General features: G+C 45.9%; 1 protein-coding gene across 6 annotated transcripts in view; it reads left to right on the top strand.

Moving 5' to 3' along the window:
- Nucleotides 1-12,098, top strand: part of ebf3b (EBF transcription factor 3b) — a 66,028-nt gene extending 53,930 nt beyond the window's left edge. For 3 of the 6 annotated variants that reach the window (XM_029834707.1, XM_029834709.1, XM_029834708.1), the window contains exons 11-16: nucleotides 1,923-2,011; nucleotides 6,961-7,026; nucleotides 7,232-7,403; nucleotides 7,735-7,920; nucleotides 8,401-8,568; nucleotides 9,778-12,098. In XM_029834707.1, the coding sequence (XP_029690567.1) occupies nucleotides 1,923-2,011; nucleotides 6,961-7,026; nucleotides 7,232-7,403; nucleotides 7,735-7,920; nucleotides 8,401-8,568; nucleotides 9,778-9,809 (713 nt within the window). In that variant the 3' untranslated portion in view covers nucleotides 9,810-12,098. The remainder of the gene's footprint in view (nucleotides 1-1,922; nucleotides 2,012-6,960; nucleotides 7,027-7,231; nucleotides 7,404-7,734; nucleotides 7,921-8,400; nucleotides 8,569-9,777) is intronic. The other 3 variants (XM_011603238.2, XM_003963952.3, XM_011603240.2) reach the window with 1 other exon arrangement.
- The last annotated feature ends 3,733 nt before the right edge of the window (nucleotides 12,099-15,831 follow it).

Genomic DNA, 15,831 nt, shown 5'->3' with positions numbered 1-15,831 from the left:
TCCGGTACTGTACGTCTCTCCGGCTGTGTTCCCAACATGCCTGGCGGGTTGTGGAGGCCCCAGCTGAAGCAGAGGACAGGAGAGCATGATGTATCACCCTGAGAGGGCCCACTGACAGCCTCTGATGATGGATGGCCTGATTATGGAGTGCTTTTTACACATACACAATTTACATCACACTGAGCAGCGGGGTCTGGAGCGGCTGCTGTGCACGCACACCCTCTCGGCTGGGCACCCCCGCTCACACACATATGCACGCATGCCGGTGTGTGTCAACACGCACAGTGTCGCCAGAGTGCACAGATGAGGGCGGGGGGAGTGGAAATAACAAAAGAAAAGGGGTAAATTCTTTGCTACAGCCTTGTCATGTATGATCAATAAGCCCGATCAATCCTTTATTAAGGAGAAGATGGCATTCCAACGCAATCCCAGGCCGACCTTTGTCATTTATGGACACATGATGACATGTCAAATCAGATTTCGAGCAGTACCTGTGCACGCTGAAGTTTAGTCATGTGTGTCCGGCGACCACCGCTGAACAGCAGCGCGGCGGAGCTGGATCCTTGCTATCGATTAGCACCCCACATTGTCCACGCTTCAATACATAATTGCTCCATTTGATCCCCGGGTTGGCAGTTACTCTCCAGGCGTTGGCAAAAGCGGTGCACGTGTTAGAACATGTCTGCGATTCTTATGCATGCATGCATGAGTGGACACGTGTGTTTGAAGATGAAAAGGAACAAAAGAGGGGAGGGGGGAGAGCAAGAAACCTAAATGTTCATTTTCTTGCCGCGACTCCCTGGCTTGTGCTTCAATGGTCCTGCCTCTGTGTGTGTGTGTGCGCGTGTGTGTGTGTGTGTGTGCGTGGCGCCTGCCCGCGTCCGCGTTCTCTGGTGTTCGGCAGGTTCAGTGAGCTGTGCGGTGTTAATGCTGAAATTACATGCTGAGTAATGAGTGATGGGCCAAATTACAGGCTGAACAATGAATAGAGGCAGGCAGCTCTTATTAGTCTCCATAGAAAGCCATTGATTTATGAAGCGCCCGGCTCGGCGGAGTTACTCTCCTGAAAATGATATCTACATTGAGAAGTGATGTTCTCTATTAAGTTGTTCCCTCCCCTTTACACTGCCGTGCTCTTTCCCTCCCCTCCCCTCCCCTCCCTGCCCTGCCCTCCCCTGGCCTGGCTTAGCCTGGCCTGGCCTGGCCTATGAGTGTACACATGATTGTTTAGAATCAGGCGGAGCGGTAAGGAAGCCTTCAATTACCCATTAGGACTGTCAGACATAAAATGCCCTGCTCTCACCAAAGTCTGGGTTATGATTCATTTACTTTGTGCTTCTGATTCATCGCCCAATATGCCTCATGCTCCAGATTACTATTTGAGGGGTGGGAGAGATTAATGGCTCCACGGAAGCCGCAGCCGTATTTCACGGAGCCGGCGTTGCAGCGCGCTCGGCGCAGAAGGGTGAAATGACAGCAACTTACACTAGATCAATGTGTGGACAGCCTTTCACAGATTATTAAAGCTGTGTTAGATTAAAAGACCCCTGCTATGTAGTTTGCTGTAGTCAATATTCTCAAGTAGATAAAAAGGGGGAGGGTCCCTCTGAAGGATTCTCAGACTGATGTAGGCCATCAGGGCTGTTAATGGAATAACACTTGGTGACACAAGTGTCAGAGGAGTCCGTGTCATTTTCTCTGGCTCGCCCTGTGGAGCCGGTGATGTTTCATAAAACATCATCTCACCCTTGAGACTTCTTGGAAATTAGGGTTTCTGAAATGACTTCTTTTTTTTTTTTTACTGTAAGAATTCACACGGATATGCAGAGATTTCTAAATTAGTTTATTCCGCCCCCCCCCCCCCCCAGAAAAAAACATTGTTGTGGTTTTCATCTCTGTTTTCCTTCTTCCCCCCCGTGCAGCCCTGAATGAGCCGACCATCGACTATGGTTTCCAGAGGCTGCAGAAGGTCATCCCCAGACACCCCGGTGATCCCGAGAGGTTACCAAAGGTCAGTATGGTAGCAGCACATAAAAAAGCAGAGCAGAGCAAAAACGGGTTAAAACAAGTCTGAAATGTAACAGGAACGCGTTCCGCCGCCGTCCGAACGTGACCGATTTCCTCTGCACGTGTGGCTTCCCCACTCGCCAGCACCAGCGGTAATGGTATTGGTTTTGGGTGCGGAGAGAGGTGAAAACTCTCTGTGTGGTAAAATAGCTCAATCAGGCGTTTTCCTCTCCAGTAGTCTGTGGAGATGGTAATCTGGTCAGAAACGACGTCTGCGCCCTCATTACCCCACTCATGTTTTCCTTTCATTTTCTGCAGCTCGATTTGGTTTAATCTTTTGTTTACAGAACCCTGTGCCGTAAACCCCCTCGTCTTACCGCGGCTAATAGACAAAGACTGCGTGTTATTACGCTTTGGCTTTCCTATTGTTTTCTTTTGAACCTGGGCGAAGGAGTTGAAAGCCACGTCAACATTAGATGCACTGCCGTGCCACATGAATTGGCTGCCATATTGAAAGACCTGCGAAGGTGCGCGAGTGTTTCCTTCCTCCCCCGCAGAAATTCTTTGATTCCTTTTCTCTTTCATCCCCTTTGATTCCTTTTGCTCCGTCCATTTCCTATTGATAAAATCAATGTGTGTTTTCACTAATTGCCACCCTGCCAGCAACAATTTTTGTGAGTGATGTTCCAGATGTGTCAGGTGTAATAATATGACTGATTAGTACATTCAAAGTCCCTCGGCGTGCCGTAAAGTGGGGGCCACCTCAGAGTTTTAATAATACTGTAAAACCTTTAAAGACCTTATCTATTAAATCCCAGCATGCAACACAGCAATATCATTAACGTCCAACAGGCAATTTAATAAAGACCAGATTGTGTGGTAGCTTTAGACGTTTGACCAAGGCAATTCGGAGAAATAAGAACATCACAGCCAGGCCCTGGTTCAGTATAAAGTGTTTCAATTAGACGCGGTCCCCATGGAGACAGGAAACAACACCCGGACATGAAATGTTACTCTAATTTCAACTGTAAACGTAGACTAAAAGGTAAAGTACACTTACCTTTAATATCCATCCGGCTCCCTCTATCTCCACGGGCACCGGCGGTCAATCTCGTTGCACTGTTTCAATTTTATAAAGTTGTAAAATCCACATCTTTTCAGCAAAGAGGGCAACATTTTCAAACAAGGCTTTATTGCCGAGAAACCTTACCCCTTCCCTCGAATACCAAGCGGTGTTGCTTTTGAGACAGATTCTGACACTGAACCCGAGATTAGTTTCCCGGGCGCGCGTGCACTTAATACGGCACGCTCTCCCTGCCTTTGCATGAAACAATCACGGAGCGAGATGAAACCCTGCACTCCCAATAAACAACATAAATATTTGATTTGCTCTCTAATGGACCCAAATATGGGGTTCAGGGGGCATGTAAATGATCCCACCAAGTGATTCGTCATTGTTAAGCTTGCCATCTGAGGGTCAGCTCTCGGGGTCAAAAGCACATTCCCAATAAAGCAGCCCGCGGCGGGCTAACGCTGGCATGTACGTTTGGAATGAGAACAGAAAGCAGCATATAGAGAACAGCTATTACAGGGTGCAGGTGAGGTAGGCAAACTCTATAAAAAGAAGATAAAGCTGGAGGACTGGCGGTGTGCATTAGCAGAAAGGCAAATCGACACCGTGCCCACTCACCGCCTCTACCCCCCCCCTCCATGACTTCACCCTCCAGTTGATAATATTACTGCGCTATATTGATTTCCACCAGCCTTCTCCCTGGGACCAGTAAGACACGTGGTAATTGTAAGGAGACAGAAAGCCAATATGGGAGTGCTCATGGATAGCAAGGGATGCACGCTAATATTGTTGCTACACAGAGGAAAAAAAAGGGGGTGGTGGGTGGGGGGGGGGGAAGCTGCCTCTGATTGAAGTTTACCTCGTAATTCTAAGACAACATCGTAGATGACAGTCTGACCCTGTGGGAGGAGTGGAGATATAAAAATTCAATGCAAAGTCCAGGGTGAATATGAAAGTAATAAGTGTGAGCAGTCAAGTGATGAGAAAGGAGATTGGTTTGCGGGCATCGCGTTAAGTGAAGAGAGACTTTTGAATTCACCCTCCTTTTTAAGATCTTGTTATAAAACAATTTTCTATTCATAATATAAAAAAGACAATTTATAATACCATTTTGTGCCCTCTGGCAGTAATGGACAAATAGACTGGATATCACATTATATCACACTCAATTTCTCTCTTCTGTAACAAATTAGATTCATTATGAAATTAAAAGTGGAAACTCAATATTGTTTTATTATTAAGCTGATTGCTTTGGATTCTTTGCTGATTGCCTGATTCTTTGCATAAGCCCATTCTTTTCCCATTCTTTGTGTAATCCACAAGGAAAAAATATTACAAATGTGTTCATGTCAAGCAATTACCCATGTATTTAAATGAATCTCTCTTCCTGTGCTCTTTGAAGTACCTTCATCTAATGGCCCTATGCTTCTAAATGCATTCATTACCTCGGGCTAGAGCTAACAGAGTAATTGCCTTACAGTTTTATAATGGCATTAGCACTCCAAGCTACATAACCTAGGCCGTCTTTTATTAACTGTGATAATATAAATACAACATCCGTGTTAATCTACTGCGTGAAGGACCACATTCGGGCAGATTTAAACGGCACCCATACAAGACATTATTTTTTATAACTTTAAATTTGTTACAGTTGCCTCCCTTTTCCCCCGCCCGACCGATATCTGGTGCGATCTGTCATCTGAGAAGCCCGTTTGAACAGTTGTTGAACGCGGGACCTTTATGCAAAGCGGGGCGCACAATGGCGGAAATCTGTCACGCATTTGTCACACGACAACAGAAATAATTTGAGGCCTTTAATTGTTTCAATTTAGCATGGTGTGTTCTGATATGTCTCCATGACAAGAAAGCCAATTACACTTACGCCGGAGCAGTGTCGAGATTTACATGGAAATGCCCTCAGAACGCCATTCGCTGCTAATCGTATTCACAGCGTGGGCCGATACGCATGAGCGCGCCTCGTCAGAAGAAAACAAACTTCTCCCTTGATTGGTTGCAGCACTTCTCATCATCCTCAGATATGACTAGCTTGCCACTTAAGCATAGCCCTGCGAGTCAGCCTGGTTAGTTAAGACACCACGCGGTAAACGACAGATTAAGGATGAGAGGCAATATCGTTTCCTCTCCTCCGTTCTCCAAGCTGTCCTTATGTCACTGCTGCAAAGTACCATATGGACAAGGAGGGAGAGGACGTTTTGCGCTGAATGAAACATGGCTGCTGAACGAGACGGTCTTAATTGCTTTAATTGTTGTTTAAAATTGAGAGCCATGTAGGAGATCTTGAAATATGATAGAATAGATTATTGGTAATTATTAACTGCAGACAAAAAGAAAGAAAACCACTTTATCTCACTCAGCAAGAGAGAGAGGAATCTGTTCTGCCTGATGAGAACACATCAAGACAGCTGGTCCTCTCATTTAGTCTACCTGCCTCATGACAACCATAATTCTTTATTTGTATGCAAACTAGATGCATGCAACGTTGAGCATACACACCAATTTCAGAGGTAAATGCCCATTCTAAGAGCCACCCATCCGCTAACTTGGGCTGGATTAAGCGATATGTTTCTATAAGAGAGCATGGCATACGCTGGAAGTGGCTTCTACAGTGATTCATCTTGATAAATCAAGGACTGTGGTAGATATACGCTCCCAGGGATGAAAGGGCCCATACACACACGGCAAACACGCTACGTACGCGGCGCCTTGGAAGCGCAGGCCAAGTCTTGGAGGCCACTGTTTGAAGGCGCGAAGGCTGTGTTTACATTCATTTACGGCAGCTGCCGTCTTAATCCCGCACTGCTATTGCCAAGTGATGGAACACTTCAGACAAATTACCGGGGCCCGCAAAAGAAAACACGGCGAATGTGGGAAGAAAACAAGCGCCATCTGAGATGTTCCTGGTGACAGATTTGCATTGCTTTTAACCAGGGTTCTAACAGCACCCGCGACAAATCTCTCCTCTACAGCAGGTGACAACAAGCGAGCATTTTAAAAAACACACACCACGGCGATGTCTGCAACTCGCCTTTGTCAGATTAAATGCACTCTAAAAGGAGAAGAGGGTTTTCATAGAGCATATTGCCTCCTGTATTATGGAAAACAAAGAGAGCAGCCTGGTTGCTTGAGAGGGATTTAATTGTAAAGTGCTGAATTCAAAGAGGAGATAAAGACACACAAACGGGCCAAACCCCACCTTGCTAAAAGCCCAAAAACAGAAGGGGGGGGTGGGGGGGTGGGGAATCTGGGGCCAACTCATTTTCAGTGTTAAGAGCCAAAGCAACACAGCTAATCCGCATTGTCAAGCGGGGGCAAGCATGCAGACATGGATAAGACCACATCCTGAGCATCCGTGTCCCCAAGGCACAAGCACCCAGCTCTTGCTGGATGGGAAGTCATTTGTGAAGTCCTTTGCAACAGCCAGTCAAAGAGGTTAATTGAAAAATTCCTTAATGTCATTACAACAGAACTAGATTAACCCAGAGCTAATTCACTTTATTGTTCTGAAGAGCGAGGACTCGGCACTGAACTCCAGAGCAAACGTGAGGCCCAGAATCAGGAGCGAGGTGTTGTTTTTAAAGGACTACGCCAGTTTAATTAAGATAGGGAACATTATTCACTGCTCCGCATGGTTGGAAGGAGCAAAGTTGTTGCGCTATATAAACGTAGCTCCGGTGCTTTTTAATTTACCGTGGCTTTCGTGGAGCACCCGGCTATGTAAACAGTTGTAAAGCTCTCGCTGACCCTTACTGGGAGAAAGGCCTTTTTCTTTTAGATATTGTTTGTTGCCGTGCGAGCCAATTGGTTGTCAGATATAATGCACGCGGAATTTAACATTTGCCCTTACCATTTTTCCTCATCAGGAGGTGCTACTGAAGAGGGCGGCCGATCTCGTCGAAGCCCTGTATGGACTGCCCCACAACAACCAGGTCCGTCTCCTTGCGAAGGGTGCTTAAAAACCCGCTTTGAAATTTTACTGAATCACCAACGGGTATTTTCGCTGCTATATCTGGAAGTATATGAGACACATGCATTTACCATATACCCAAGACCTGGGCATCAAAAGACGAGTAAAGCTATAAAAAAAAACAACCCATAAACAACAAAACCTTTGCCTTCTTTTGCACTTCTCAGGAGATCATTCTGAAGAGGGCAGCTGACATCGCAGAGGCCCTGTACAGCGTTCCCCGCAACCACAACCAGATCCCCTCTCTCGCTAACACAGCCTCCCACGGCATGATGGGAGTCAACTCCTTCAGCAGCCAGCTAGCAGTCAATGTGTCTGAGTCACAAGGGAATGACCAAGGTAGGTGATTTAGGCTACGACCCCATAAGTCACTAGTGCTCAAAAGTAGGGTCAGGAGATCCAGTGGGGGGTCCTTGAGGGGATTGTAGAGGGCGTGTAGGAAAACAGCAGATGTATAAATTTGAAAGAAAATACTCCTTTCCCTCCAGCGTTAAAGATGGTATAGTTTCTGAAGGCCGTTCTCACTTCCTCCGAGTGTTTTAGTCTAATTACAAGCTTCATATTTAAACTGACATCTGCCAAAAGTGCGGCTATAAAAGCTATCGACATCCCCGAGACGGAAGCATAAAGATGAATGAATTCTTTTTCTCTCCCCACCCATGTCGTTCAGTGGGCTACAGCCGGAACACCAGCAGCGTGTCCCCCCGGGGCTACATCTCCAGCAGCACCCCGCAGCAGTCGAGCTACAACACCGTCAGCAACAGCATGAATGGCTACGGCAATGCTGGTATGAACCTGGGAGTGCCAAGCTCCCCGGGGTTCCTCAACGGATCCTCTGCCAACTCCCCATATGGAAGTGAGTAGCTTGCCACCGCTGCACGGCGTAGAAGCACTAAGCTGCTGCCGCTGATTTAATTCCAGCTCCCACGTTCGTTTCCACGTCTATGAATCATTCCTGACAGGGTTATAACATTATTGATGGTTATAATATATTACTCTTTATTCACGGCAGCTAGTTTAGTTTGAGCCCTTTGGGGAACGCGCGGAAGGGACGAGGAAACCCTGGCTTTTATGCCCGTTTCGCCAAATGGCACCTGTGTTTGTTCAACCGGACAACATGTTGACAGTAGGGGCCTACGAGTACTGATCCAGTGCCCCGCTCCCCCCCCCCCCCGCCCCCCCCACACCCCACCCCACCCCCACCCCCCCAGCAGTAACATTATCCTAGCCTTACCTTAACTGCCCTCTCCTGCTCTAGCACTGCTCACAGCACGTTCTCACTCTCTCCTTCCCTCACAACCCCCCTCCGCCTTCTCCCTCCCTATCGTCTCCGCAGTTAAACAAAAGAGCGCCTTCGCCCCTGTGGTCCGACCCCAGGCCTCCCCACCCCCCTCCTGCACCAGCGCCAACGGCAACGGACTGCAAGGTGAGCCCCCCTCACCCCCTCATCCCTTCCCTACGGACTACTGGTCAGATACCGCTGCTCAGGCCTCTGTCCGGTTTGGTGAGGGATTAATCATTACAAATATATGCATTTTGACAGGCCAATTTACACCTCTCAGTTCTCACTCAGACAACCACACACACACCCACACACACACACACATGCACACACACTCACACACATCCACACACTATGCATGTACTGATGTAGGACTACCATGTCGTGTCTGTGCAAACAGCCATCCTCGTTGCCCTTTCTTACAAATGATCGCCCTCCGACGTCGCAGGAACAGACCCTTCCGAATTGTTTTAGTAATTATGTTTATTAGGTTTTGTGCATGTGTCATGGCCGACATGATTGCTTTGAAAACAAGCTTAGCCGTAGTGTGTGCCCCAAGATTAATAACATTGGGCTTAATGAAGTGGGAAATTAAAGTTCATCTTGCTACACGTTCATACTTATTAATACATGTTGTGCAGAAATTAATGAGCAATGCCTCGCCATCATCTGCGCTGGCAAAGTTAAAAGCATTTCAACCATGACTCTACAAATATACTCACAGCGATATAATGATATATCATCACAGCACTTCACTAGTCGCCTAATTGTTAAAACGTGTGAAAATACTGAATATATAAACTCTCTCGCAGAGGTAGGGTTGTTAATGATATCCCAGCCAGATGGTCTTGGTAGAATAAGCGAAGCTACCTTTTGATCTCGCCTAATCTCTCTCAGATAATGACACAGAGGCACGACTTGGATCGCGCAGAAATGTAGCGCTAATGCACTGTACAGAGTGGGAGCGACGATGGAAGGAAAAGGCGGCAAAGAAAGGGATCTGAGGGGTGTCGGCGCTCCAGTATGGCGGGTATTGTGGGAAGTGACCGTGTTGTTGCTCTGCCGTCACCGCGGCTGCATCTCCGGGGAGTCTGGGCCGCTGTTTGCCATTACCCCGAACGCCAGGAGAAATATCACACATAGCAAGGCTGGCATGCTGGGGGCCGAAATGTCAGAGCAGGAGGGAGGTTTTCAAACTCTCCCAGTTAGGAGGAGCGTGCAGCGGCAGGACGGCGAGGTGGCAAACACTCGCAGGCGCATATGCACACACGCTCGTTCACGCACGCCTGCCTGCGTCACGTCACTGAACACGCACGCACGCACGCATCCATACACGAGTGCACACACACACAGAATTTTGAAATTCAATTTTATATCCCTGCCTGGTGTAGACAATGGAGTAACCCTTCTCTCTCTGTCTCTTTATTCCAGCCATGTCCGGCCTGGTTGTCCCTCCAATGTAAATGCACTTTCATCATTTCAAGCACCAGTCTGCTCACTATCACTTCACAGGACCCCCCCCCCCACCCCCCAAGCACACAGCTAAATGCTGGTGTAATGTATAGTCAGTCGCTTGTTCTCTCTCTTTACTTTTTTTAAGAAGAAGAACAAAAAAAAAGTCTCCCCCGCCCCCGTTTTAAATGACTTTCGCTCAAAGTCTACAGGAAAAGAGGATTCCGTGAGGAATAATTGAATTTTTTTTCCTGTAGAAGTTTTTTTTTTGGTTTTGTTAAGGTTTGTTTATGTTCTTCCATCTTAGTCACCCTGAGGAGGAAACGGGACGATGAAGGGTATATTTTGTAAACTTTGTCTGGTTGCACTTCGGCCTTGGAAATGTCCAATCAACCACACATCCGATACTGGAAGAGACTCTGTGGACTCACCATCTGGTTGTAAAGTAAAAACACTGATGTACAGTACATTTGCCAACGAACTCCAGGAATAGTTTTTGTTTTTTCTGTTTCCGCTCTCTTTTAATAGATTCACAACGGTTGTGTCTCTTTATAATGTGACTTTTTCCTTGTATTTTTATGTGTGACAAAAACGACACAGGGGCCAAGACGGTTTGAATTTCAACTGGAAAAATATAAGAGATATATAATGTAGAAAAATTGAGGATAAAAGTACAACGAATACGAGTAAAGAGGGGCGGGGCTGGGCGGGTAAGCTTGTATCATGTTTCATTCCTGCATTTTAACTTAAATTTTGTAATTTATTGTAGCTAGATCTCATCTCCAAACGTTTAAAAAAGAAGAAAAAAAAGCCTCTTTGATTCAACAAGCACACTGACGTGTACAAAAACACTGCTCTGTTGATAAATATGATGTACTTCCATGTCTAGAGCTTCCTTTAAATCAAGTGTGTTTTGCCATGTTTTTCCAACTTTTTTGCTAGCACTGTATAATAATGCATTCCTAGGCTACTGTGAAGTCTGTTTCTTGTTGATGAGGAGCAGTCTCCCCCTTCTAGCTCCAGCTCCCTTATGTGTTTTATATGTGGTTAAAAATTGTAGACTATTGTGATATTGCCAAACTTGTGCTAAATATTTATACATCTGTCTTTTTCATGTTCTTTTAAATCAACGACGACAAAAAAAAAGCATAAAAAAATTGACAAAATTAAAAATCCATCAAGAATGTAGAAGTATAGTAGTTCATCGTCATATTTCTGTTTGAATACACACTTGCGCTCACTGAGGGAAATTTTGTAACATATCAACTATAAATAATGTATTTATCTCTGAAATTTTGTATATTGCTTTTCATTATGTATGTATTAATCGTCATGCCCTTAATATAGTGATGCAGCACAGATAATTCAGCCAAGAACTGTTGCCTTCATTTGTTTTCTTTTTGTATTTGAGGAAATGCAATGTGCATATATTTCACGTGTATCCGCAAAACTTTGTGTTACTCCGTCAAGACTCTCTGTCCATTTTTTTAAAGGGGAAGTCAAACTTCATCGTTTATTTTTATATTGATTTTAAATTATCTATACAGACCATTTTGGAGAAAACTTTGTTGGTTGTATTGTCAAATAAATTGTTTGTGACCCATATGATAGTTGTTAAGATCCAATAGAGACTAATGTGCATGAGGGACAACCTTGGAGATAAAAAAAACAACAAAAAAATCGTTAAAAAAAAAACAAAACACACTCCATCTGTGGTTGTATTTTTTTCTGTTTTGTAGAATGTATAGAGGTCATTTTTACTCACCACTTATGACTCTGCCACATAGCTTACATGTGTTTACAGGGACGTAAAAAGTTTAAAAATGTCAACATTTGGAATGGAAACAGAAAAATTAATAAGTGATGTTTTATTAAAATTTTCAGTAAAAACGCAGTAGCTCCTCAATTTGTGGACTCTTTGGGCTTAAGTGCACGTGGAATGGCAGACCAGCTGACAATCAGGGCACAGAGGTCGGACCTTCCAGGACCGACCTGTGGCGCGGCTGGAATCTTCCATGTTCGTGCGGCTGATTGTTTAAAAAGTTGTGAAAAAGTGTTTAAAAACTCAAAAACAAAAAAGGCATAAAGGTGAAAATGCTCTTCAACAGAAAGCGCTGACATTGTGACGCGTTGGTACCGTCTTTGTATCGGCATCTCCTGCATCTGTGGTGCTTCAAAGCTCCATTGTAGTCGTTCATAAACAGTGCGAGCTTTTTATTCAAAGCAGCCCAAATGGGGCTCATTCAAATCCCTCATTTCATTACATTAAGCCACCTAGTTAATAAAGAATCGATACATTGAAAGAGCAAGGTTATCCTTTGTCTATAAGGGCTGGTATCATTTTGAACCTCTTATAGTTGGAGAGCTGGGAGGAGGGGGGGGCAGAGCCTGAAATCTATACTCATCAAGTGGGTCAAACAGGAGGATAGAAGTGTTTGAGGGAACAACGGTGGTTCTACTTAAAAACAACTGAGCGTCTTATCTGGCATCCTGAGTGGCGCCGGAGCGCAGGTCACCAAATGTCAATTTCTCATCAAGGCGACATTGTCCGAGGCCGCCTCCGCCTTTAACGCGCAATTAAACCACGGCAACCGCGCGCCGCAATCAGCATATCACACTTTATTATGCCAACAGGCATGCGCGCATCTCGCGGCGCTGCTGATAGCGCAAAGGACAGCTACACTCAAAAGAGCCTTTTTTTTTTTTTTTCTTCCTGCCAGGGATCGCCTTCAAATCAGCCCCCCGATAATCCAACGTGTCTGATAACAATGGGCGCGCAGCTGCTTCCTGACACGGCATTATCTGTTTCAGATACGCTAACGGCGGCTTTGGATCAATTCCTTCCTGCCGTTTCCGTTATTCCTTGGGAAAAGTGCTGCCCAAACCGTATTTCTATTTATTTATTTTTTTAAAATTCGGCCTTTTCTAATAAATCCCAGCAATCTTCTCTCGTCACAGAGACAAAAGAAAGAGACCACTGCTGAGGGTGAAACAACAATAAAAGAAGACAAATTCGCTCAGTCACGGCCAGTTCTGGCAGGTCGGGGGTGGGGGTGGGGGTGGGGGGGGGGGTGGGGGGGGGCCCGGCAGCCAGGCTGGAGGTACAGTAGATTGTCCCAGCAGGTCTCCGTGTACCCGACGACCAGTTACTACCCCTGCCCACACTACTCAATCATCGTGAGAGCCTCTTTATTGGAGAACTCTAATGGCCACCCTCCACCATGATCTTAATGTGTGCATTAAATATTTATAAATCCTGGGTCAATAACGCCCCATAACCAGAGCCTGACAGACCCCCACCCCACCATGTGGCTGCCTCCCTCTCAAACGCAGGCAAAGGTCAAAGGGTCACGCAATCAAAAGAGAGCGAGGCTGGCTACATCCATATGTTGCCACTCTTATCAAGACTTTCCTCAGTACCGGTTATCTGTCAAAGGAAAGAAATATTGAAAGCAATATCGATCTTAACTAGGCTTAGGTTGCCGTGGGCTACGCTTCAAACATCTGCTCGTGCATTGTTATATTGTAAAAAAAAAGAGAGAAGTAGGGGGTGGGGGGGACACCTCGAAATCACAACAATATTAGCCCGGGCGGTGATGCCGAGCATCTCTGGCTGACGCAGGCTGCCGAGCATGACAAACAACCCCATTATTAAAAAGCTCCAGCGCCAGATTCTTCAAAAAGTTGATGTATCGAGTTACTTAACCGTCTCTGCTGGGTTAGCCCGCCACCGCCGAGGGTGACTCAGTAGTTTTGAGCACGTCCTGGCTGCGCTCCTGTACTGTTCAGGTGAGAGATTGTGGTCCGGTGATAGCGCTCACAAAGGAGCGGCCGGACAATGAGCCAGTCAATGGAGAGCTCCAGCTGAAAGAGTCACAATGGCCGTGCATGCTGGGAATTGGGCTGAATGATATAAAGGAATGAAGGCCATGGAGGACAAGCATTCAGAAAAGAGGTTTTGTTTGCTCTTTATCAACCTGCTGTTTCCCAGGAGGAAAAACAATTCAAACTGACCTTAAAAAAGAGAATATTACCTTACTGCCCCCTCTGTAACTCTTATTGATGGCCTCGTGCGGCCATTTTTAATCGATGTGGATGTGATTATGGCATCGTGACGGTGTGTGTGTGTGTGTGTGTGGACGGCGCAACTGATCTTTGACGCTCGACGGGCAGCGCTGGGAAGCACTTTTTAAGGATTTGTTCGCGGACGAGTCGGGGATCTGTGTAAGCGCTGAAAGAAAACGGGGCAGGACCCAACAACTCCTGAAGTTTGCACATGAGAGACACCGCAGCCGTGACTCATAAAAACTGCAGGACGGCATCACAAGTTCGACACGGCAATGAATCAAAGCCAAAAAAAAAAAAAAAAGGGAGGGGAGGGGAGTGTGACCTTTTTCTTAAATGAATAATTCCACATGTGAATCAAAACAGGAAATGTGACACTTTTGTCTGAAACGGTCCCGCGTTAGCGCTGCCTCCTGTCTGTGACTTGGCACATCAGATAAGACGCCGCTCCCCTGTTATTATACACTGGGAGTCAGTTCTGCAAAGGAAAACTAGATCCTCCCGAAGATTTCCACTTCACTCACTGCAGTCAAGGAGGATGAGCAAAGTATCCCAGTGCTTCAAAATCCATTAAACTTGTATTTGGGTGTCATTTGATACTTCATCAATGTTTCAGTGTGTTTCAAACCCGCAAATGCAGGATTTACCCCTGGTAGAAACACACTCTATATTTCTCACACGTAAACTTTTACTTAAAACGACACAGTAAAGACTCAGGAAGTGTTACGCTACGGTGATAAATTAATATCACTTGAACGGCGTTCTCTGCCACAGCCTCCTCCACATAGAGCTCCTTTCATAGTGCCCTTCTGTAGTGCTTTGTCCAGTAGTTCTGGATATGATATCATCTATTAATAATGTATTGGCAATGGATTACATAAAAAGGGACCAGAAATAACATCCAATATTCATGCCCCCTGAGCTCGACTGTGTCCAATCCGTTTGGCCCATAAAACCTTCGCCCCATTTCCATATCCGCTGTGGGTCACGATAGGTCTGCCTCACAAAGACTCACAGAACAGCTCTCAACTCAGGAAAAGGGCAGTAAAAATTCAGGTGGATTTGTGAAACCTTAGGAAACACCCCCCCCCCTTCTCAAAATAAAAAAAGAGAAAAGGAAAAAGGCTTTTTTTTCCCCCCTCTCCCCTCCCCGATTTCAGCGCCTGTAGAAAACCTGGTGCTGTATTTCCCTCTTTAATTGTGCCACTTGAGAAATTGACGTGCCTCTGAAACATGGCATGAATCTCGCCGTTATTGCGGTCCCCTTGGCAGGGAATGTTGATACAACATCTGCATGCTATAGAAAGTAATGGAAGTAGCAGAGGTGGCAGCTGCAACTCTACAGGAAGTGTGCCATTTTCAGGCAGCGCTGCTGTGAGAACCACTAACAGCCAGCCTGGTCTTGCAGGCATCTCTGATTGCCAGGACACTATGACAAACACGCAGGGGCTGGGAGTGTTGCATCCTGGGGGATGACAGTTACTGTTTGATTGTCAATAAGGCTCATTAGCAGAAAAAAATGGAGAATGTGAAAAGAGATTAAATGACTTGGGACGGGATTCCTTTTATGTTCCATTATGGGCGTTTATCAGAGCCTTTATTTCACACCGTAAATGGAAAAACTCTTGATTTGCCCCTGAAAAGACTTATTGCTGCGTTATTATTTATGGAATTTTGCGGACACGGTAATGAGCCAGGAGCGATTCCATCACAACAGACCTTACAAGTGCTAATCAAGCCCTTACGCATCATCCACACCTTCCAGAAACCTCTCCACTCGCTCCGAGCGGCTCTCATCTTAAGAACGGCAGCGGATGCTTCCCTCCATCTTGGGGAGGAAACGGCCAACAAAGCAGCGTGTAAGGGCCTTTCCCTGAAGAGTCCTTGTCACGCCGCGCCAAACCTCTGTGATTATCGTTGTTTTTGCAGAGAGTGTCCATGCCTGCCAATACCGCTGTTCCATAAATG

This window comes from Takifugu rubripes, chromosome 4 (assembly GCF_901000725.2).
Source record: "Takifugu rubripes chromosome 4, fTakRub1.2, whole genome shotgun sequence".
Classification (NCBI taxonomy): domain Eukaryota; kingdom Metazoa; phylum Chordata; class Actinopteri; order Tetraodontiformes; family Tetraodontidae; genus Takifugu; species Takifugu rubripes.
The sequence above is the reverse complement of the archived record's forward strand: the minus strand, read 5'-3'. Positions and strand labels throughout refer to the sequence as shown.